At 46.6% G+C, this 22465-nt stretch overlaps 1 protein-coding gene across 3 annotated transcripts in view; it reads right to left on the bottom strand.

Moving 5' to 3' along the window:
- The window catches only part of MYO3A (myosin IIIA), a 527514-nt gene that overhangs the window by 144151 nt on the left and 360898 nt on the right, over window positions 1-22465 (bottom strand). For all 3 annotated transcript variants that reach the window (XM_063921638.1, XM_063921639.1, XM_063921641.1), the window contains 3 exons: window positions 17284-17413; window positions 13706-13785; window positions 6871-6948 (listed from right to left, as the gene is read on the bottom strand). In XM_063921638.1, coding sequence (XP_063777708.1) covers window positions 6871-6948; window positions 13706-13785; window positions 17284-17413 — 288 coding nt within the window. The remainder of the gene's footprint in view (window positions 1-6870; window positions 6949-13705; window positions 13786-17283; window positions 17414-22465) is intronic.

Here is a 22465-nt window from a genome sequence, read left to right as displayed (position 1 = left end):
GTTTGAGATTGCAAAAATCACATGATTTTAGCTGTTGTTATCAATTTTTATCGTATGGTCAAAATCAAAATCCGAATCTGAAGTAAAACACTTGTGTGGTTTTACTGTAACCAAAACACAATGATACTGTCGAAGTCCAAAATATTACATAAAGAGAACATAAAAACTACACACATTATGAGTCGCTATACTTGCAAATACGCACAGCGAGCACAGCAATATATGGTAACGCACGCATTTTCACAGACATGCCACAGAAATGGATTCGACACTTATCTCATACAGTACATAATTATAATAATATCAAGCGCCAGACATCATGATGATTTAAAATTATATATAATGAAGTAATGTCATGTATGTGTATTATTTGAACGAAACCAGATAGACCGGTCATGTTTACTATTGAAGCAACCAGATTGATGTGTAGATTCATTTGATGCTTGTTGTGAAGTTGTGGGACATTGCAGCGGATAATTATGATTACATGTATGAAAGCTAAAAAAATCACTCTTATTAGGACAGTGGACAGGAAGCTCAGGCCAGCCCCTTTGGACGTCCCCAAGGCTGAACCTGTTCAGCATATACAAAGAGACTAGTGACTCATCATGAATGAGAGAGAGTCCCCTCCCCCAAACTAGATAACACATTGCTGATCACACAGGAAGGCAGTTCCTGTTTTGGTCTCAGAGGAAGATGGAGTCCCAGCATTACTTTACAGAGAGAGAGAGAGTGATATGGAAAGACGAATTTATATAACTTAAGGATAATGGTATTGTATGCTGGCATGTAACTGTATGCAACTGTATGTATTAACTGCTTACTGTGGGAGTTGTAATCATGTAACTATAGATATACTGTACTTTGTAATATATATTGAATCCATATCCTTTTAATAACAAATATATACATCAATGAGCTTTTTAACTCAGATAATGTGTGGGTGTATTGTTTTCTCTTATGGGATGCAGTGTTTTGCGATGTATAGCGCACATTCATGGGATATGGTAATAAGAGGTGCAGGCTTTTGCAATATATATTAGAGCGGGCATTTTAAATATTTATGAGAAATCAATTTGGCATTCATAATAGATTAGAACCAAAAGATGGGAACCTGCACACATCTCTAATACAGTAGACTTTCTACCTTGGGGGGTAGTTTACTATGGAAGTAGCCTCAAGAAATAAAATCTAAACAATAAATTACGAATTCACAGTAGAGAGTGAATTAACACATTTTATACTCAATGTATTTATTAATATTTATTTATAATAAGTGGAAGTGTCCCTTTAACAGCAATATTGGTCATTAATTTCTATAATAGCATACCTCCCAACTGTCCCGATTTTCGCGGGACAGTCCCGTTTTTTGGGGACTGTCCCGCTGTCCCACCCGCGGGCCACAGTGTCCCGCGGTGGGGAGGGGGGGGGGTCAGTTGGGAGGCTCTGTCAATCGCTGTTCTGCTTAGCAGAGCAGCGGTGAATAGACGCTGTGCGCATGCGCACAGCGTCTATTCAGTGGAGTCAGAGGGAGAGGGGGCATGCCAGCGGCTCACAGAGCGCTGGGCATGCCCCCTCAGTGACGAAAATGGGGGCATGGCTCGCGATCGCGGGTCCTCCCACGAAGCCACGCCCCTTTTCATAGGCCACACCCCCTTTTCGGGAGCGCGCGGCAAAGCCGCGCGAGTGTCCCGCTCCTCAAGAGAAGACAGTTGGGAGGTATGTAACAGTGTATAGTGTACACAAATATGATTAAAAACAGACCTTATCACATATGCTACTGTAACACGGTCAGGGTACAAGGTGCCGTTTCCTGGGGTAAAATGGCAGCACGCAGCAGCTGAGGAACCACACAAGTCCAGTTTCTGGTACAACTGGCCCCAGCCAGTTTTATTATACGGAAAATAAAACAAACACCAAAAGAAAATACCTTGCCTGTCCGGCACTAACTAAACACAAGATGTTCCTAACTATCACTAAACAAAAACACAGAGTTCTCCAGTAAACACTGTATAGCTCACTAGTATCAGGAAGCGTGTTTCTCTCACAGAGATCCTGCAGTCTTCCCAAGCAGTCTGCACACCCTAATCAGGCCAGCAGCTCTATAACACTCTTACACAGCTGAAAGCCTGATTAGCCTTCTGTGAGGCCAAAGACCCGAACTGGGCCCAATGTCTGGAACTTGCCCCATCTCTCTTTCAGGGCCCTTACCCAGTTTTTCCAACAAACTGAAAAGGTTCTAACAAAACAAAACATATTCTAGAAGTTTTCATTTTTCTAATACATGTAAGACAAGAACCTGGGACAAACATACCTGCCCTCAAACACTATCCCAGTGTTCTTGTCACAGCTACATAAAACGTTTCGGCTGCATGGTTCCTTATCTACGAAGCTCAAGAAATCAATGTTTTCTATCTCTGATAAGCTATAGGGAAAGATTCCATTAAGCACAAGGGGCCTAATTCAGACCTGATCGCTAGGCTGCGTTTTCGTACATTGGACGATCAGGTCTAAACTGCATATGCGTATGCACCGCAATGCACAGGCACGTCGCACAGGTACAAAGTGGATCGCCGCTCAGCGATGGGTTTGTGCGAAGGATCCGTTCGCACGGGCATTCGCAAGGAGATTGACAGGAAGAAGCCGTTTGTGGGTGGCAACTGACCATTTTCTGGGAGTGTCTGGAAAAACGCAGGCGTGTCCAAGCATTTGCAGGGTGGGTGTCTGACGTCAATTCCAGTCCCGGACAGGCTGAAGTGTTCGCAGCAGCTGAGTAAGTCCTGGGCTACTCAGAGACTGCACAAAATCTGTTTGTACAGCTCTGATACACATGCGTTCGCACACATGTGTTCGCAAAGCGAAAATATACTCCCCTACGGGTGGCGACTATGTGAACGCAGGACTACAAAAACCCCTAGCGAGCGAACAGGTCTGAATGACCCCCCATGGTCAAAATTCTGAGGGGGACATAACAGGATACAGTAGTAAACTCTTACTTGGTCTTTGCTGGCACATCCATGAGATGCAGATAAAAACTAGAGATGAGCGCCTGAAATTTTTCGGGTTTTGTGTTTTGGTTTTGGGCTCGGTTCCGCGGCCGTGTTTTGGGTTCGAACGCGTTTTGGCAAAACCTCACCGAATTATTTTTGTCGGATTCGGGTGTGTTTTGGATTCGGGTGTTTTTTTCCAAAAACACTAAAAAACAGCTTAAATCATAGAATTTGGGGGTCATTTTGATCCCAAAGTATTACTAACCTCAAAAACCATAATTTACACTCATTTTCAGTCTATTCTGAATACCTCACACCTCACAATATTATTTTTAGTCCTAAAATTTGCACCGAGGTCGCTGTGTGAGTAAGATAAGCGACCCTAGTGGCCGACACAAACACCGGGCCCATCTAGGAGTGGCACTGCAGTGTCACGCAGGATGTCCCTTCCAAAAAACCCTCCCCAAACAGCACATGACGCAAAGAAAAAAAGAGGCGCAATGAGGTAGCTGTGTGAGTAAGATTAGCGGCCCTAGTGGCCGACACAAACACCGGGCCCATCTAGGAGTGGCACTGCAGTGTCACGCAGGATGGCCCTTCCAAAAAACCCTCCCCAAACAGCACATGACGCAAAGAAAAAAAGAGGCGCAATGAGGTAGCTGACTGTGTGAGTAAGATTAGCGACCCTAGTGGCCGACACAAACACCGGGCACATCTAGGAGTGGCACTGCAGTGTCACGCAGGATGTCCCTTCCAAAAAACCCTCCCCAAACAGCACATGACGCAAAGAAAAAAAGAGGCGCAATGAGGTAGCTGTGTGAGTAAGATTAGCGACCCTAGTGGCCGACACAAACACCGGGCACATCTAGGAGTGGCACTGCAGTGTCACGCAGGATGTCCCTTCCAAAAAACCCTCCCCAAACAGCACATGACGCAAAGAAAAAAAGAGGCGCAATGAGGTAGCTGTGTGAGTAAGATTAGCGACCCTAGTGGCCGACACAAACACCGGGCCCATCTAGGAGTGGCACTGCAGTGTCACGCAGGATGTCCCTTCCAAAAAACCCTCCCCAAACAGCACGACGCAAAGAAAAAAAGAGGCTTTTTACTGATATTTGGTGTTTTGGATTTGACATGCTCTGTACTATGACATTGGGCATCGGCCTTGGCAGACGACGTTGCTGGCATTTCATCGTCTCGGCCATGACTAGTGGCAGCAGCTTCAGCACGAGGTGGAAGTGGATCTTGATCTTTCCCTAATTTTGGAACCTCAACTTTTTTGTTCTCCATATTTTATAGGCAGAACTAAAAGGCACCTCAGGTAAACAATGGAGATGGATGGATTGGATACTAGTATACAATTATGGACGGACTGCCACGGTTAGGTGGTATAAAAAAACCACGGTTAGGTGGTATATAATACAATTATGGATGGACGGACTGCCTGCCGAGTGCCGACACAGAGGTAGCCACAGCCGTGAACTACCGCACTGTACACTGGTTGATAAAGAGATAGTAGTATACTCGTAACAACTAGTATGACGACGGTATAAAGAATGAAAAAAAAACCACGGTTAGGTGGTATATAATACAATTATGGTTGGACGGACTGCCTGCCGAGTGCCGACACAGAGGTAGCCACAGCCGTGAACTACCGCACTGCACACTGGTTGATAAAGAGATAGTAGTATACTCGTAACAACTAGTATGACGACGGTATAAAGAATGAAAAAAAAACCACGGTTAGGTGGTATATATTATAATACAATTATGGATGGACGGACTGCCTGCCGAGTGCCGACACAGAGGTAGCCACAGCCGTGAACTACCGCACTGTACACTGGTTGATAAAGAGATAGTAGTATACTCGTAACAACTAGTATGACGACGGTATAAAGAATGAAAAAAAAACCACGGTTAGGTGGTATATATTATAATACAATTATGGATGGACGGACTGCCTGCCGAGTGCCGACACAGAGGTAGCCACAGCCGTGAACTACCGCACTGTACACTGGTTGATAAAGAGATAGTAGTATACTCGTAACAACTAGTATGACGACGGTATAAAGAATGAAAAAAAAACCACGGTTAGGTGGTATATAATACAATTATGGTTGGACGGACTGCCTGCCGAGTGCCGACACAGAGGTAGCCACAGCCGTGAACTACCGCACTGTACACTGGTTGATAAAGAGATAGTAGTATACTCGTAACAACTAGTATGACGACGGTATAAAGAATGAAAAAAAAACCACGGTTAGGTGGTATATATTATAATACAATTATGGATGGACGGACTGCCTGCCGAGTGCCGACACAGAGGTAGCCACAGCCGTGAACTACCGCACTGTACTGTGTCTGCTGCTAATATAGACTGGTTGATAAAGAGATAGTATACAATACTACTAATATACTGGTGGTCAGGCACTGGTCACCACTAGTCACACTGGCAGTGGCACTCCTGCAGCAAAAGTGTGCACTGTTTAATTTTAATATAATATTATTTATCATGTACTCCTGGCTCCTGCTATAACAACCTGCAGTGCTCCCCAGTCTCCCCCACAATTATAAGCTTTATATACAATACATTGATGTGCAGCACACTGGGCTGAGCAGTGCACACAGACTGAGTCACTGTGTGACTGTGTATCGTTTTTTTCAGGCAGAGAACGGATATATTAAATAAAACAAACAACTGCACTGTCTCTGGTGGTCACTGGTCACTGTGGTCGTCAGTCACTAAACTCTGTCTGCACTCTCTTCTAATCTACAGTATCACAGCAATCTCTCTCTCTCTCTCTCTTCTAAATCTAATCTAAATGGAGAGGACGCCAGCCACGTCCTCTCCCTATCAATCTCAATGCACGTGTGAAAATGGCGGCGACGCGCGGCTCCTTATATAGAATCCGAGTCTCGCGAGAATCCGACAGCGTCATGATGACGTTCGGGCGCGCTCGGGTTAACCGAGCAAGGCGGGAAGATCCGAGTCGCTCGGACCCGTGAAAAAAAAAGTGAAGTTCGTGCGGGTTCGGATTCAAAGAAACCGAACCCGCTCATCTCTAATAAAAACAAGCAAGATTTTCCTGCCCAGATAACCCAATTATTACAGTATTAGCACAAGGGGTTCCGGTGGAACCTCGTGGCTAATTGAAGCTGGCACATAGTCTACAGTATATATCTTCTTTCCTAATGGAACAGAGCACTTACATACAGCGGTGGCTCCTACCTTGGTGGATTAGGAGGGCTGCGGCTGGTGATGCTGCCGCGTCTCCGCTGCCATGTCCCTGCCTCCGCTTGGGTTTTGGCACCTGAACTATGGGGGTGATTCAGACTTGATCGCAGTGCTGCTAATTTTGCTGTCCTGCGATCAGATAGACGCTGCCCAAGCGGGGAGTGTAAATTCGCCCTGTGCAAGTGTTCGATCGCACGTGTACGCCGTGCAAAAATGTCCCTCAGTCAGCGGACAGCTGCAAATCTGTTCGCAACTCACTGAGTAATCGCCCACTTCAAAAACGCACAGCAGCAGGCAGGTCTGAATTGAGCCCAATGTACAGTTCACAGATGCCACATCAGCTGCAGTCCAAAGAAGCCTGCTTGGGCTGACGACGATGGGAAGCCAGCTATCTGCCTATCGCAGCCCGGGAAATGCTTTGGAGTGGAATTAATATAAAGATGCGTCTGTATCAGACACTGTATGTCTAATTAACCCAGTATATTTAAGGCGTGCTTGTCACCATATTGCAGTCTCATTAGAAACCAGTGAGCATTGGTTATGAAGTACCTCAGTGATTTCAGAGGTTCCTAGTGATTTCATATGCACCATTCTCATATATATCGTCCAGGCCACAAAATAGTAAAAAAAAATCAACAGAACACGTACCCTAAAATACGAAGCCACTGTTTGTGTTTTCATATTGGTGGTCTCTCTGGGATGACGGGCGTCTCCAAAATCTCCCTGCTGGGATTATACAAATACATGTAAAGTGACAATGAAACTCTTCTATGAAAACGGTCTTTTACATTTTACAATGCACTCTGTACGCATACAGTTCTGTTACCAAGTGTAATGTGTGATAATGACATACAGTACCACGTTCATTTTACTAATAAAAGGGCGAGCCTCATTTGTGTTATTCACAGAAGCTGGGAAATTTATGGTTTCCATCATATAATATAATATTTACCTAAAAAGTACATATGATAAGGAGAACGAATTGACAGAATAGGAGAGGAGTGGGTTAAACCTCAGCTAGTCTGGGGGGCAGGACGGTAAGGCATTATTGGAGTTTCTTGTTAGACAATAGGAATGAACGTTGGGGGTAGGTGGAAAGGGTTTTTAAGCCTTGTAAAGGGGCTGGGTCAGCCTCTTCTGCTGTAATCGTGGTAGGGGTGAGTGCTCTTCTCTTCACCCCCCCCCTTTCTCCTGTGTTTTGTGCTTCTTGCCCCTTATTGCTGTATTATTCACTTTGCCTGGCCTGGGTGCACTTTATATTGTGCCCACACTGTGTCCCCTCTCTGTTGCCCATTACCTCCTGGTTAATTAGTACTGGCCGCCATGTCCCTTCCCCGTCGCTCCTCTGGTGCCCCTGCACAATATTCTACTGCTGCCCCCTCTCCGTCTCGTGCCCCGGGCCTGAGCGCTGCACTCAAGGCTGAGGGTCAGTCTCCTGGCGCTGCTGCGGGTGCCCACCAGCGGGCGCAGCGGCGCGTGCGTCCGCTACCACGCTGATTCTCCCGGCGCAGCGGCGGATAGAGAGGGGCAGGGCGCTGGGCAGCGGAGGACGAGATGGGGCGGTCGGCGGGGGAGCCAGCGGGGGTGCCCGCTGGCGGGAATCCCTCTCCGGCCGTGGCGGGTCTGGGACGCGCGTACGCGGCTGGCACTCGTGCTTCCTGGGAGCTCTCCTCGCTCCAGTGGGCGGGGCTCCCCGGATTCTTCTATTGTCGCAGTGCAGGGCCAGAGAGGGGAGGTGCGGTCTGGGAACGGTGGCCATCCAGTTCTACCGGTGGATGGGGCCAGGGCAGTGAAGGGGCGGCTGGTGCATCACAGGAGAATGCGGGTATGCGGAGGCCGTCTGGCGCTGGTCCCATGCAGGGCCGACCAGGACGGCGTGGTGGCAATAAGAGGGCCGTCCCTGCTGCGGACTCGGGGAGCTGGTGGACTGTTGGGGCTGCGGCTCCGGATCCCTCTGCCGTTGCGGCGGCAATGTCAGCAATGACGGCGGCGTTTGCGCCGTTTTTGTCGGCTTTGTCCCCGGGTGGCGTTTCCGTGGCTCCCTCTTCGGTCGACGCGGCCGTTCTCCCTGTGGCTTCTGGCCCCGCCATGACGCAGTTTCTCCAGGCGTGTTGCGCTATGGGCTCCGCTGCTGCTTTGCTGGGTGGCGCTGCCCTGTCGCCCGCAGGGGTGTCTGCTTTCATCCCCGCCGGAGGGGCTTCGGCACCCGTGGCGGCTTTCCCTTCTTTTTCAGATTCGGATGCGGGTGACGATCGGGAAGAGGAGCCGGTCGTGGCGGACGTTTCGCCTTCAGGAAGTGGGCCAACCGGTGAGTGGGACACCGATACAGTTGCTGTATCACGTGGGTCGTCTTCTTCCTCTTCCGGCAGTAGGTCCAGTAGATCTTCTTCCTCTTCTTCTTCTTCGTTGCAGTCGGCAGCTAGTAGCGCTACGAAGGCTAAGAAGAGGGCTTGCAAGTACGCGCGGCGTGAGGCGCGGCACCTGGATAAGCGGTCTAGGAAGAGTAGTAGTAGTTCCCGTAGGGAACGGAGGCGGCGTAGTTTGCCGGGTGTGGTTCGCTGCGATTACACGGCGGTGTTGCGGGGTTGCGTGAGAGTTGCAGGAAGAAGATTAGGCGGGGGAAATACGTCGACCTTTTCACGTTGAAGGAGGACACCAAGAGGGAAGGTAAGGAAGCGCTTATGAAGGGCGGTATTGGGGCGGAGGCCTTTCGCTCGTATGACAATTGGTTGGCGGGTTTCTGCATGTTCGCGGCGTGCTACTTGGAGGATCGCCCTGATGAGCACATCAACGTCATCAGGTACATTCACCTCGTACATGATAAGCAGCATCAGTCTAAGGACGATACGTGGCTGCATTATGATAAGCAGTTCCGTCAGAAGCACGATTGCCTCCACATCATTGACTTCGGGTGCAAAGATGTGGAGGTATGGCTTCGCGTCACACGGGCGCAGGATATGAAAATGGTGGCTAAAGTGGCGTCCGTGGCTCAGACCGCGGTGGCAAATCAGTCACGGCCCGCCTTTGAGGCTGCGCCGCGCCGCCCTTGGAGCGCGGCCCGTTCTGCGCAGCAGGCGCCGGCAAAGGGGAAGTGCTTCATGTTCAACAATTCCGCGTGCCCCCTCAGTCAACGGTGTCATTTTCAACACCTTTGCTTGCGATGTAATGGATCCCACCCGGCGTCCAATTGCTTTCGTGCAGGGCGGCCGGGAGCTAAGGCGGCCGGAGGCGCGGCCGGAAAACCAACTGGGGGGGGTTGCCGCTAGTTAGGGCGCCGACCCCGGTTCGTTTGGGAGCCTTGCTCAAATGGTTGGGGTGGTACCCAAACAGGGACGACGCTAAATTTCTGCAAGATGGTTTTGCGTCGGGTTTTCAATTGTCGTGGAGGGGGAAGTTTTAGTTCGGGCCACCAGTAACCTGCAGTCTGCTCGGGATTTCCCCGACGTACTTCGGGAAAAGGTCGAACAGGAGGTTCGCCTGGGGAGAATGGCGGGCCCCTTTGCGCTGCCGCCTGTGGAGGATTTGATTATTTCCCCGGTAGGGGCCGTGCCCAAAAAGGCCCCGGGTAAGTTCCGGCTCATTTAGCATTTGTCTGATCAATCAGGGTCCTCGGTTAACGATGCAATTCCACCGGAGTGTTGTTCAGTGGTTTATCAGTCTTTAAAGGATGCTCTTGGCATGGTACGGGGCTGCGGCCCTGGGGCCCTCATGGCTAAGCTTGATGTTGAATCTGCCTTTAGCTTGCTCCCTTTGCACCCGGAGTCGTTTCGATTCATGGGTTTCCGCATCGGGGAGGAATACTTTGTAGACAAGTGTCTGCCTATGGGGTGCTCCGTTTCATGTGCCTTTTTCGAAAAGTTCAGCACCTTTTTACATTGGTGTGTGGAGTTTTCTTGCGGAGGTAGCGGGATTGCGCATTACTTTTTGTGTATGGGGCCCGCGCATTCTCCTCGCTGTGGTTTCCTGTTGTTTTTGCTGCGTGCCTTGTTGGGGCATTTTGGGGTACCTGTGGCCGAGGACAAGACGGAGGGGCCTCTCTCTTGTTTGTCCTTTTTGGGTATCGAGATCGATACTGTTGCAGGGGCTTGCCGGCTGCCTCGGGACAAGGTTGCGAAGCTTCAGGAGTCCATAGCGCGGTGCTTGGAGCGGCGTAAGGTGACGTTGCGGGAGGCTCAATACCTCCTGGGGCTGTTGAACTTTGCCTGTCGGGTGATTCCCATTGGCAGAGTTTTTTGTCGGAAGGTGGAGCGGTCCACGGCTGGGGTGTCCAGGCCGCACCATTTTGTCAGTTTCTCGGCTGATATTAGGAGAGACCTCTCTGTGTGGGTTTCGTTTATGTCGGACTTCAATGGTGTGCTGATCTGGATGGCCCCGCTCGTTGACAATTTCGACTTGCAGTTGTACACGGCCGCGGTGGGCTCGTCGGGGTTCGGTTGTTATCTAGACGGGGCTTGGTGCGCGGCTTCATGGCCCGAGTCTTGGTCACGGGAGGGGCTGACCAGCGACCTGTTGTTGCTGGAGCTCTTTCCCATCATGGTGGCCTTGGAGGTTTGGGGGGAGCGCCTTCGCGATAACAGTATTCTTTTTCGCTGCGATAATTTAGGGGTCGTGCACGCTGTTAACAACCAAAGGGCTAAGGCCCTGCGGGTCCTCCGGGTGTTGTCGCGGCTCGTGCTGACTTGTATGCGATGTAATATTCTGTTTCGGGCTCAGCACGTCCCCGGGGTTGATAATGGGATCGCCGATGCATTGTCCAGGGAGCAGTGGGATAGGTTCCGTTTATTGGCCCTGGAGGCTGATTCAGCGGGTTTGCCCTGCCCTTCTTATGTTTGGCAGGTCATCATGGCGGATTAAAATGGCTAGCCGAGCTATCTTTGGCTCCATCCACTCTCACGGGATACCGTCAGGCCTGGAAGGAATGGGAAGACTTTTCCCGTGACCAAGGGCCTAGAGGTAAGAGGGGTCAGAGATTGTTTCTGGACTTCGTTTGGCAACTCTTCGTAACGGGTAGATCGAGAGCCATGGTGTCTCGATATCTCGCTGGGATATCCTTTTATTCAAAGTTGAAGGGTGTTCCGGATTTTATGAAGAGTTTCGTGCTGACGAAGGCGCTAAAAGGATGGGTGCGCTCGGCGCCGGTGCCTCCTGATAGTCGGCGCACTATCGATGCGTCCCTGCTTTCTTCCCATTTTGAAACGCTTTTTTTTCAGTTTGCTTTTTCCATGGCTTTCCATGGAGCATTTAGGGTCTCTGAGTTGGTTGCGGCTTCTAAAAAGTCGGATGCCATTATGCGGTGCGCGGATGTTGTCGTGGGTGTGGGGTCCGTTCTGTGCAGGCTGCGCCGCTCCAAACTGATCAGATGGGTAGAGGTCATTGGATTACTTTGGCACCTTCAGGTAATGGGGACTGTTGTCCGGTGGCATTGGCTAATCGGTATGCGGAGGTCAGGCCCTTGTTAGAAGGGTCTTGGCTTCTGCACTATGATGGGTTGCCAGTGACGAAATACCAATTTACTTGGATGATGCGGCGCTGCCTGTCCAGTTTGGGCCTCTCCCCATCGGGATTTTGGTTCGCATTCATTTAGAATTGGGGCCGCCACTTCCGCAGCATCTGCAGGGCGCGCCGTGGACGAAATTAAGGCTTTGGGCCGCTGGAAGTCGGCGGCTTATAAGCGTTACATTTGGCCTGTTGTTGCGTGAGCGAGTTGTTTGTTCTACTAACATTTTCTTTGTTTACTGTTTATACGTTTCGGTTCGGTTTGTTTGTTTGTATTGTTTGTCTCCCCGGTCCTCCCTACTCGGATGGCTAGCTACTCGCCACTGCTGGCAGTGGGGCTCTGGAGTGCTTTGCAATTTTTTGCCTGAACTGATGAACTGATTTGGCTTAATTCATTCAATTTGGCTAATTGACATCTAATTACAAGTTACTCAGCAGGTTTTTACGTTTCACCTCCAGCCGAGTTATTCTGTGTGACCCCATACCCTCCCCCTCCTCCACTCCCTAACAAACCTCCCCCCAATTTCCCTTTTTCTTATTTTGAGTTTTCCTTCTGTTTCTTTTTGTTGCTTCGATTGGCCTGAAGCTTGTCCGAGAGGAAATTCATAGTCCTCTATTCAATTTTTCTTTTTGGCAGTCTAGTAGTTGGTTCCTGTTCTGGTCTGGGTTTTTTTTTTCTTTACTTTGTGTATTCACGATTGTTTGTTTTGTTTTTTCCTTTATAGGTTGGCGAGAGGTTGAGTTTAGTGTTTGGGTGATTGGTCACTCCTATGGTTTTTGGGCAGCCGAGTTGGTGGCTTCGGAGGGGGCTCCTGGCTTTGTTGGGTCGGATAACGTGAGGTGGATAGGAGTTAGGGGGATGATGTGGCAGGATCTGAAGGTTAACCTTTTGGAGCAGGTTAAGCATTTTGGGCTGCCCAAATTGTTGGTGATTCATTTAAGTGGCAATGACCTGGGTAAGAGGAAGGCAGTGAATCTTAGATTGGCCATTGTTCATGACTTACAGGTGATTGTGGGTGCTTGGCCGGGCTGTAGACTTATCTGGTCCTGTATAGTGCCGCGGTTGTGTTGGCGTGGAGTTGCGGACTGTAGGGCAATCGATGCCTCTCGGCGGAAGGTCAATTCCGCAGTTGCTAAGTTTGTGGTGGCTCTTGGCGGTGCTGTGGTGGGGCACCAGCGGATCAAGTTTCGGTTCTTCTACTTGTTTAGACCGGATGGGGTTAATTTGACTAGGCAGGGACTTTGTATTTTCCTTGAGGATCTGTTTTCGGTGGTTGGTTCTTTGGGTTAGGGGTATGGTGGCGGAGCGTAGTTGCTGTTGAGCAGAACTTCGCTGTTGGCGGGAAAGAACGGCAAGTTAACTTTTGTTGTATTAAAGGAGTTGATTGGAGGTCGTTTGGTGGTTGGTTTTTAGGTGCGCTCTCCTTTGTTGACTGGTATTACATCTGCTGGACCACCTTCACGGGGGGCAGCCTCATCGCCTTCACGGGTGGATAGTCAAGATGGAGGTTGAGCGGATACCTATTGTTTGTTGGAAGGCTTACGTCAGTTTTATAAGATAGGTTTTTGTTCATGGGATAGGGTTGTTTTAGCCGTTCTTTCTGGCCACCATACTTTAGTTTAATTATTCATCAGTTAATGGTTCATTTAAATAAATAGCTAACATTTTCTGCCAAATCCAAGTCTCCGTGTCTTTATTTATTATAGTTAAGTGTTAAGATGTTATGGCTTAAGGTTACGGACAATCCTCAGACTATATGAGGTTTAGGACAGAAAGGTTTCTATTGAGCCACACAGCAAAGCCAAACTGACTGGCAGCGGACATGTAGGAATGTGTTTAGCTCACAGAAGTAACAAGATTTGTATAACATTAAGATACCCAGCTTGATAGAAATAAAATAAAACTACAGAACCCAGAATGTTGTTATATGAGGCTATCAATGATTTGCGGCAAGTGACTTAGTTTATCACATGATGCTGTGATTACCTTGTTGTTGCTGGACGTCTTCTGCGCTGACCACGATTGTGAATTTATTCGTGCCCTGGTTTTCGTATGTGCAAGATTGCCTGCGTATAGCAAGATCCGAAACCGTTCACACATTTATCTTATCTCATATTTATCACATATAATATATTGTGACTATCATATAATAACGACACTACTACTAAAGTTGCACATGTGACATGAAAGGAAATTTATACGTGTAATTGTATGTTATGAGGCTGACTCTGAGTCGCACATACAGTAATGCAAATGCAACTGTGGACACTCGCAGCAAATAGAATGTGAGTGGAATGCTAATGCGACTATACACCCATGCCAAACTGTGCTATTACTCCATTCACAAGAGCAGCCAACATCCCTGACATAAGCTCTCACACTTGTGCTATACTGGGTGCAAGAGATCAGAATTGGTATTCACTGTGCACCCGACTCAGAATGGAAGAACGTAAAGTATCGCTGGCAACATGACCAAGAGAGCATTAGAGGGGGAGGAGGGAGTTCTAATTACCTGGGCAGGACTGGCCATCTGGCAGCTCTGGAAAATGCCAGAAGGGTCAATTGCCTGATAGGCAAGTCCGGCCTAAAAGCGTGGCTGAGCAGCTCTGCACGGCACACAGACAGGGGCTAGCCAAGAAGCTCAGCTTCACAGTGCTCAGCTATGCCACCCCGCATACAGGGAGATGGGGGGGGGTGCTATCAGGCCATACCCACGTGATTATGAACACCCTCCCCCCCCGTCACGCATGAAGAATAGACTGCCAGGGCAGCTTAAGAGCCCCAGTCCTTCCCTGGCTGGGCCCATGCTTGTTGGAGGTTCCCTGCGGGGGCCTGGGTCAGCTCAGCTGCTAACGGAGACAGAGTCGAGAAAACAACAGATTTGGCCACACCCCCTCAGTACCCAGTGACGTGGACACTCTGGGCAGCCCTGAGTATGCCGTAACCACCCACAACACTGTTCTCTCATGTGCACATGCATTGTTGCCACTTAGTTGCTACCCAAAAATACTTATGTTAAGGACCCAGAGAAACAGCTGAGATACGCACAGCTCTGAAATTGCCAGTATGTTGGCAAAGATGTGTATGCAGCAATGTGTGTGTCTCAGAAAAAGGCCTAACAGTCTATAACTATACATGAAGGAATAGATTCAAATACCATTAAAAAAATAAGGTATATTTATATATGTGACATTCATTGCAGTATCTGCAGTCTCATCTGTCCGTGGACTATGGATCAGCTCTGTGTACTCCGTAACCCATCATTTAGTAATTGCGTCATGGTAACTGCAGGTTGCTGTAGATCAGAGAACATTGTTCTGCTTTATATACTCCCCCGCTGGTTCTAGCTTGGGTGAAGCACGCATTTTTCAAAAATAGATATATACCAACAACAACCCATCCAGACCACCATCTATTTTATTAGAATTATTTTACTTCATCTGTTCTGTTTGCACTTAGGGCAATTTATTGGGATTGCTTTTGCAGAGAAATCATTCTCCTCTTTTCAGTTAGCAAAGAACATATAAAAAAAATGATATACAGTAGAGCAGAATAATACAGGGCAAATGTATAATAAAAGAGAACAAAAGGGTAATCCTGCTGTTTCCTCTGATCCCTTTATAGATAACACAAGAAATGCATCTATAGAGATGAACAGACATTAGGGGAGATGTATCAAGCCTTGGCGAAAGATAAAGTAAAGAGAGATAAAGAACCAATCTGCTTCTGTCATTTAACAGGATGTTCTAGACAAATGACAGAAGCTGATTGGTTGGTACTTTGTCATCTACTGTATTTACTAAGCCTTGGATGGAGATAAAGTGGCCGGAAATAAAGTACCCGCAAATCAGCTCCTAATTGCCATGTCACAGGCTGGGTTTGAAAAATGACAGTCAGGAGGTGATTGGCTGGTACTTTATCTCCAGCCACTTTATCTCAACCTGAGGCTCAGTAAATAGACCCCTTAATCTCTCGCCAAGGCTTGATACATCCCAGCATTAACTATTATAGAAGAGATTCTACTCTTTCCTACTGCTACAAGTGATTCATCCTTCCACGGGATCCGGTCTGAAGATCGACAGTGTCTAGGTCGACAATGTTTAGGTCGACCACTATAGGTCGACAGTCACTAGGTCGACATGGATGGAAGGTCGACAGGGTTTCTAGGTCGACATGTGCTAGGTCGACAGGTCTAAAGGTCGACATGAGTTTTTCACATTTTTTTCTTTTTTTGAATTTTTTCATACTTAACGATCCACGTGGACTACGATTGGAACGGTAAAGTGTGCCGAGCGAAGCGATAGCGGAGCGAAGGCACCATGCCCAAAGCATGGCGAGCGACGTGAGCCATGCGAGGGGACGCGGTGCACTAATTTGGGATCCCGGTCACTCTACGAGGAAAACGACACCCAAAAAAATAAAAATCCTCATGTCGACCTTTACACCTGTCGACCTAGCACATGTCGATCTAGAAACCCTGTCGACCTTCCATCCATGTCGACCTAGTGACTGTCGACCTATAGTGGTCGACCTAAACATTGTCGACCTAGACACTGTCGATTTGATGAACCACACCCCCTTCCCCAACCCCCATCACTCTCCTCGCCTTCTTAATATACAAACAAAGTAAACATGGTGCCCAAGCTATGATATTAATTATAAGACAAATGCTTTTGTACTGAATAAGAAAGTTCTGTACAGCCAGAAACTGGGATGCCATGGTAGGAGATAAGATACAAAGCACTGTTGCATTGACCTGCCTGGGGGCCTGGACTTGCCACAGAGGTGTAGTCACTTGTCCAATATGCTGCGGCCACTCCCCTCTCAACTTTGGCCCAGACAGATGAGGCCCACAATTCCCAATGTGACTTGGCCTTTGTACTGTGGCCCAACATTTCTAACGTCAGCAAGACAGGTATGGTCTCTTCCTATCTGTGTGCTGGGACTATGGGGGTCATTCCGAGTTGATCGCTAGCTGAAATTGTTCGCTGCGCAGTGATGATGCAAAAAAAGGAACTTCTGCGTATGCGGCGCAATGCGCACGCGCAACGTACTTTCACAGCGGACGATTTTGTTTCACACAAGGTCTAGCGAAGCTTTTCAGTCGCCCTACTGGCCGCAGAGTGATTGACAGGAAGTGGGTGTTTCTGGGTGTCAACTGAACGTTTTCAGGGAGTGTTCATAAAAACACAGGCGTGCCAGGAAAAACGCAGGCGTGGCTGGGCGAACGCAGGGTGTGTTCGTGACGTCAAAACAGGAACTGAACAGTCTGAAGTGTTCGCAAGCGTTGAGTAGGTCTGAAGCTACTGAAACTGCACAAAAATATTTTGTAGCCGCTGTGCGACCCTTTCGTCCGCACTTCTGCTAAGCTAAAATACACTCCCAGTGAAAGGCGGCATAGCGTTTGCACGGCTGCTAAAAACAGCTAGTGAGCAATCAACTTGGAATGACCCCCTATGCCCTTCCAAAAATATTGAATTGTGACTTTGCATTGACTGATTAAATTATTTAAAGCATTTTTTTAATTAAAATTCAAAGGATGAGTAACAAAAGATTTACAGTACCTGTCTTTGTTAGGGGATTAGTTACTAATATGCGAATGAGATTGTTTTCGGATGAACGTAGAAGAAGCACTATGTCAGCTGGAAGAGTGTCGCGGTTCTTTTCTAGGAAGCCAGCTGCATTGTAGAGAACCTTAAGATAAAATTCATTGTTAAAATCAAAGAGTAGAACAACTGATTAAAGTGTTTCAATGTGACCGAAGATATTTCAATTCCTCAAGCAATTTCCTGCAAGCAATGAAGAGATGTTCAGTGCACACATGGCTTTATTATCACTTTCTCTCTCTCTCTGATTTATGTCTGAAAATGTAGTTAAAGTGTTTGACAAAGAATAAAATGCGGAGTGACAGTTATATCTACCACTGTGGCCACAATGCTCAGCTACTACTTTTTATTATTACGTGGTAGTCAAATTCTCATCAAGCGATTCTTGACATATAAGTAATAGAAGTCATTATATTTAAATAGGATTTAAGATATTACTTAGTTGAATAGTGTTTTTGTAGGCACACTCAATGAAGAACTTTCCATTTGATTTAATATTATGGAGGTCATTGACGAACATAAAACATATGAAGTTAGCAGAACTACAGTAGCATTGTCTCCATTATTTTCCTTGATTTACCAAAATGTGTCTAGACTTCTGAAAAGTACATAGAATTGATGGAGCAGGCCTAAGCGATTTTATTGCTAAGTAAGGAAAAATGTACAGGTCGGCCAGTCCACAGTAATAGGTGATCATGGACTGGGTGCTGGAGAGGGGGCAAGGGTGTGGTTATGTCTCCACTTTCCATCTGGAGTGGCAATGGCCTGGGTACTTTATAGACCCTCTCTCAGTGCTCCTGGGCGCACTTGGCTCCTATTTCAGAACCTGATAACATAAAAAAGATTAGGAGTATGGAGATGGTGCATTTGTGGAGTAATTATTCTGCAGAGGCCATTTTCACTCTGCAAAAGGACTTGAATTTTGAACCAGCTATGGTCTACGGATCCAGCTATGGTCTACGGATCCAGCTACGGTCTATGCAACCAGAAATGGTCTACTGAACCAGCTATGATCTACGCAACCAGATATGATCTACACAACCAGATATAATCTACGTAACCAGCGATGGTCCACAGAACCAAATATGGTCTACGGAACCAGCTATTGTGTAAGGTTCTCTCTATAAGTTACTTAGTATTCATTTTCCACTTACACTCTGTAGTGTACACATAACTGTGTGCACTTTAATCAATCTAATAAAAAGTTTCATACATATTAGTAGCTCAGTTGCTACACATATTACAGGATGTTCAGATTACACCTTACTATCATGATTAGCTTAAGCCATGGATGAGGCTTTGTGGAATACATTATAGGAGAAAAACTGAAACTATAATGAAAGGGATGGAAATAAAGAGGTAGAAGATTTGTCTTCAATGTGATTTACACATTGCTTCACTTTAAATTGTTCCACCTCCCCGCAAACCAACGTATGTATGCCTGTAGTTACTGGATGCATCTCCCCAAAGGCATACACAGCACAGAGTGCAAGATAAACTATATAAGTGCATCATTAAAAAAACCCAACTGTATCCGGACTTTAGATCTACACTAGAAAGGTCTACAATTAAAAGGTCTACCGTTAATGGTAGACAGGCATTAGGTCAACAGGGTCAAAAGGTCGACATGACAATGGTCAACACACATATGGTAGAGATACTTTTTTACATTTATTTTTCATTACTTTCAACTTTTTTATACTTTACCATCCACGTGGACTATGATTGGGAATAGTAACCTGTGCCGAGCGCAGAGGTAGTGGAGCGAGCCACCTTGCCCGAAGTTCGCTCACCATGCAAGGAGACGCAGTACACTAATGAGGCTTGTTTGTGGAACAAAAGTGACAACCCCCCCCCCCCCAAAATAATAATAATTATGTCTACTTTTTTGTGTCACCATTTCCATGTTTACCTTTTGACCCTGTCGGCCTAATGCACGGCTACCATTAGTAGTAGACCTATTGACTGTAGACCTTTTTAGTGTAGATCTAATAATCCACACCCAGAAAAACAAGCCCTTTGCACTGTGTATAGTATACAGGATTTTTTGTAAAATAGGCAAATTCATTAATTATCATTGAAAAATGTACCAAAAATCCAAATCTACACTTTGACATGTTACTGAAATTCTTTACCCACTTGCCTGGCATGGTGGCATCAGATGCGACCATGCCTGCAAGTGCTCCATCTGACCTGGTCGCACAGGATGAGACCAGTCAGATAGAGTGTGTAAGCAGCGGCAGGGAAGATAAACTTCCCTCCGCTGCTGCTGGGTCCCTCTGCCTCCCTGCACTCTCCCCCTGTGTCTGCCACGCTGCGATCAATGTTGATCGGTCAGCATGGCAGGATCCCCCCCCTCCAGCGGCTGCAGACAATGGCAGCCGCTGGGGAGTGTAAATGAACCATCCCAAGCCACCCCCAGACCTCCTCCTAGACTTTTTCATGTCCTGTGCCAGACAGAGAATCGGTACCCCCCAACCCTACACACACATATTTTTTTTCCCAATAGGAACACAAGGCACATGCCTCGTGGGAAAGGGGCATGACAAAATTGATCCCAGAGAAAGCCCATGTTATGATGCCTCTTCCCACATTTTATCTGTAAGTAGAGATCACTGTTATTTAGTTACAATACCCTTTATTAAATAACACATTTCAATATACTGCCATACTAAGGATTCAAACCTATAACCTGTAGCATTCAAACACCCTACTCATTGATCTGTTTGATCCTGCATAAAAATGGTGAGAATTCTAAAAAAAAAAAAAATGAAGCTCCTTGTACTTTGTAAAAAAAAAAGAATCAGCATTGCAATTGAGCAGATCTATGTAGTGTGCAGCCACATATACAATCCCTTGCAGCCTCACACTACATACAGTAGATATGCTCAGATGCAATGCTAATCATTTTTTTAAGAAGTACAAGGTAAGCTTCAAATAGTTAGAATTCTCTAGCTTTCTGATCAAGGGCACAGTACATGTGTGTCTGACTGCAATGCCACAGGCGATGGGTTTGAATCCTGGGTATGTCAGCATCTTGAAATGTAATAAAGGACAGAGTGACTGCATAACAAAGAGCTCTCAAGTTAAGTTCATGAATGTTGTATAGGTATTAGCGATGGAATTAGTGGGTGTAGGAGATAGGGGCGGTCAGGACTTGCTGGGCTTCAAAAAGGGGCAAAGCTGCACGTGAAATTAATGAAAACAGATAATTGGCAAATGCCGCCAACAGCGCCACTCCGCACACACCTGGGTACGGCCCTGATTTTTGACCCTCTTATCTGAATGATGGGATAACCCCCTGTGAGCATTTCCTCTGTTAACACTGGTGAAATCACACCCATCAATGGGAAGGGGCTTAATGTGTAGGAAAGAGTGTTTCATCACCCCTCCTCATCCTCTATTGCATCAGTTCAGCTCTTCAGCCCATGAAATGTCAACGCCAAATCTCAGTACATCAGCAGGCTAGAGTGCCAGCATGACTCGGCAGGACAAATGCGTCATACTGTAAGTTTGGCACATAAGGACCTTGCTTTTGGAAGCCATGGTTCATCAGGATCTCCACTTAATAAATAACCCTACATATAGGAGCATTACTATCAGAACTTTACATGCATTTTGTTACGCATGCTGCTAAAGTGGGAGCTGGGAACAGTCAAAATATAAATGACAAAAGCAAACTAATTATGCCGCACATACTGTATCTTTGCAATATCACTATTGTGCTGTCTGTACGTTTCTCACACACACACACTAACAAAATTCTCTGTGAATTATAAATTACATAATCTTCAACCACAGTTGAAATTCATTTAATTTCAACTGTCTTTAAAAATGTTAGGATGATTATGTACAGTTTTGCAAAACACACAAAGTGCTGTGAATGTGACGATGACAAGCTGGGCTTAAAGTAATTTAACTGGAAATAAGGCGTTTCATGACATGGCAACATTCAAAGAGAGAACCCTTTTTTTAAATAGACAACACTGAGAAGCATTCCTCATAGTGTATTTAGCCTTGCAACTGCGTATCTATAAAGGGTGTAGTGTGAAAAAGGGTGTAATGAGAAAATGGTGCTGGGGTCATTTTCCCAGTATTTTGCACATATGCAGTAGGAAAATCACTGCAAAAATGGCAGTTATGCCATTTTCCCAGAGACCTGGGCATATGCAGTAGACTCTGGGACAGCGCTATGGTCTCCTAGTGACCCTAGTGCCCAGGGTCTATTGCTCTGCCACCTAGACAGGAAGAGGCCCGGACAGACACTGCCTCCTCCTCTCTTGATGCTCCCCTGCTTGCAGTACAATAATAGGAAGCAAAGCAGAATGTCAGCAGTGAGCAGATTAAAGGCCTGATTCAGACATGTACGCAAATGCCATAGCAGTTGTGAATTTGTACTCCGCAGCTGTGCAAAAATACACCAATGTTACAGTCACTGGGATTTCTATTGACTGTTTGTAAGTGTTTGAGATTGGTAGATAATCGACCTTTTGAGTAACACTTTGCGCAGCATGGCCGTCGGAAGAACAATGCTGAAGCCATTTTAACTGTGTATGTGATTGTAGTTGTGACCTGTGACACGCCCCAAAATGGTACACGCCCCACAAACGCTCCCTGTCTATCACTCACTTTGCAAATGAATCCTTGCTGCGACCGCCATTGCAAAACCATTGAAGCAGAAGCGCAGTGCTGCTTACACGCATCATTCCACTGCGTACAACATCTGCACTGCGTCCACTCTGAATCAGGCCCAAGGCCAAGGACTGGGCACAGCTGAATTTTAACTGTCAAACACTTTTCTCTGCACATCATCTTACATAGACCTGAACAGTGTCAGTGTCACCTAAGTTTTATTCTACTTTCCTTGAGTGAAAAATAAAATATTTGCAATCAACAATATTCTTACATTTTTATATTTTATTCATTTATATGTGGAAAATAAGTGCACTAAATCTGTACACTAATGGTGGTATAGATATAAATATCTGGATATACTGTATACTACACATACTGTACACTGTTGCCATAAAGTATCAGCAATATTATTAGAATCTGTAAAATAACATTTTTGACTTGTGTTTGGGATAAATTGTTTATATGTGGTCTTTTTGGAACCAGTTTGTGGAACCGGTTTGTGAAA

This window comes from Pseudophryne corroboree, chromosome 5 (genome assembly GCF_028390025.1).
Source record: "Pseudophryne corroboree isolate aPseCor3 chromosome 5, aPseCor3.hap2, whole genome shotgun sequence".
Lineage (NCBI taxonomy): Eukaryota > Metazoa > Chordata > Amphibia > Anura > Myobatrachidae > Pseudophryne > Pseudophryne corroboree.
This window is presented reverse-complemented; position numbering and strand designations above follow the sequence as displayed.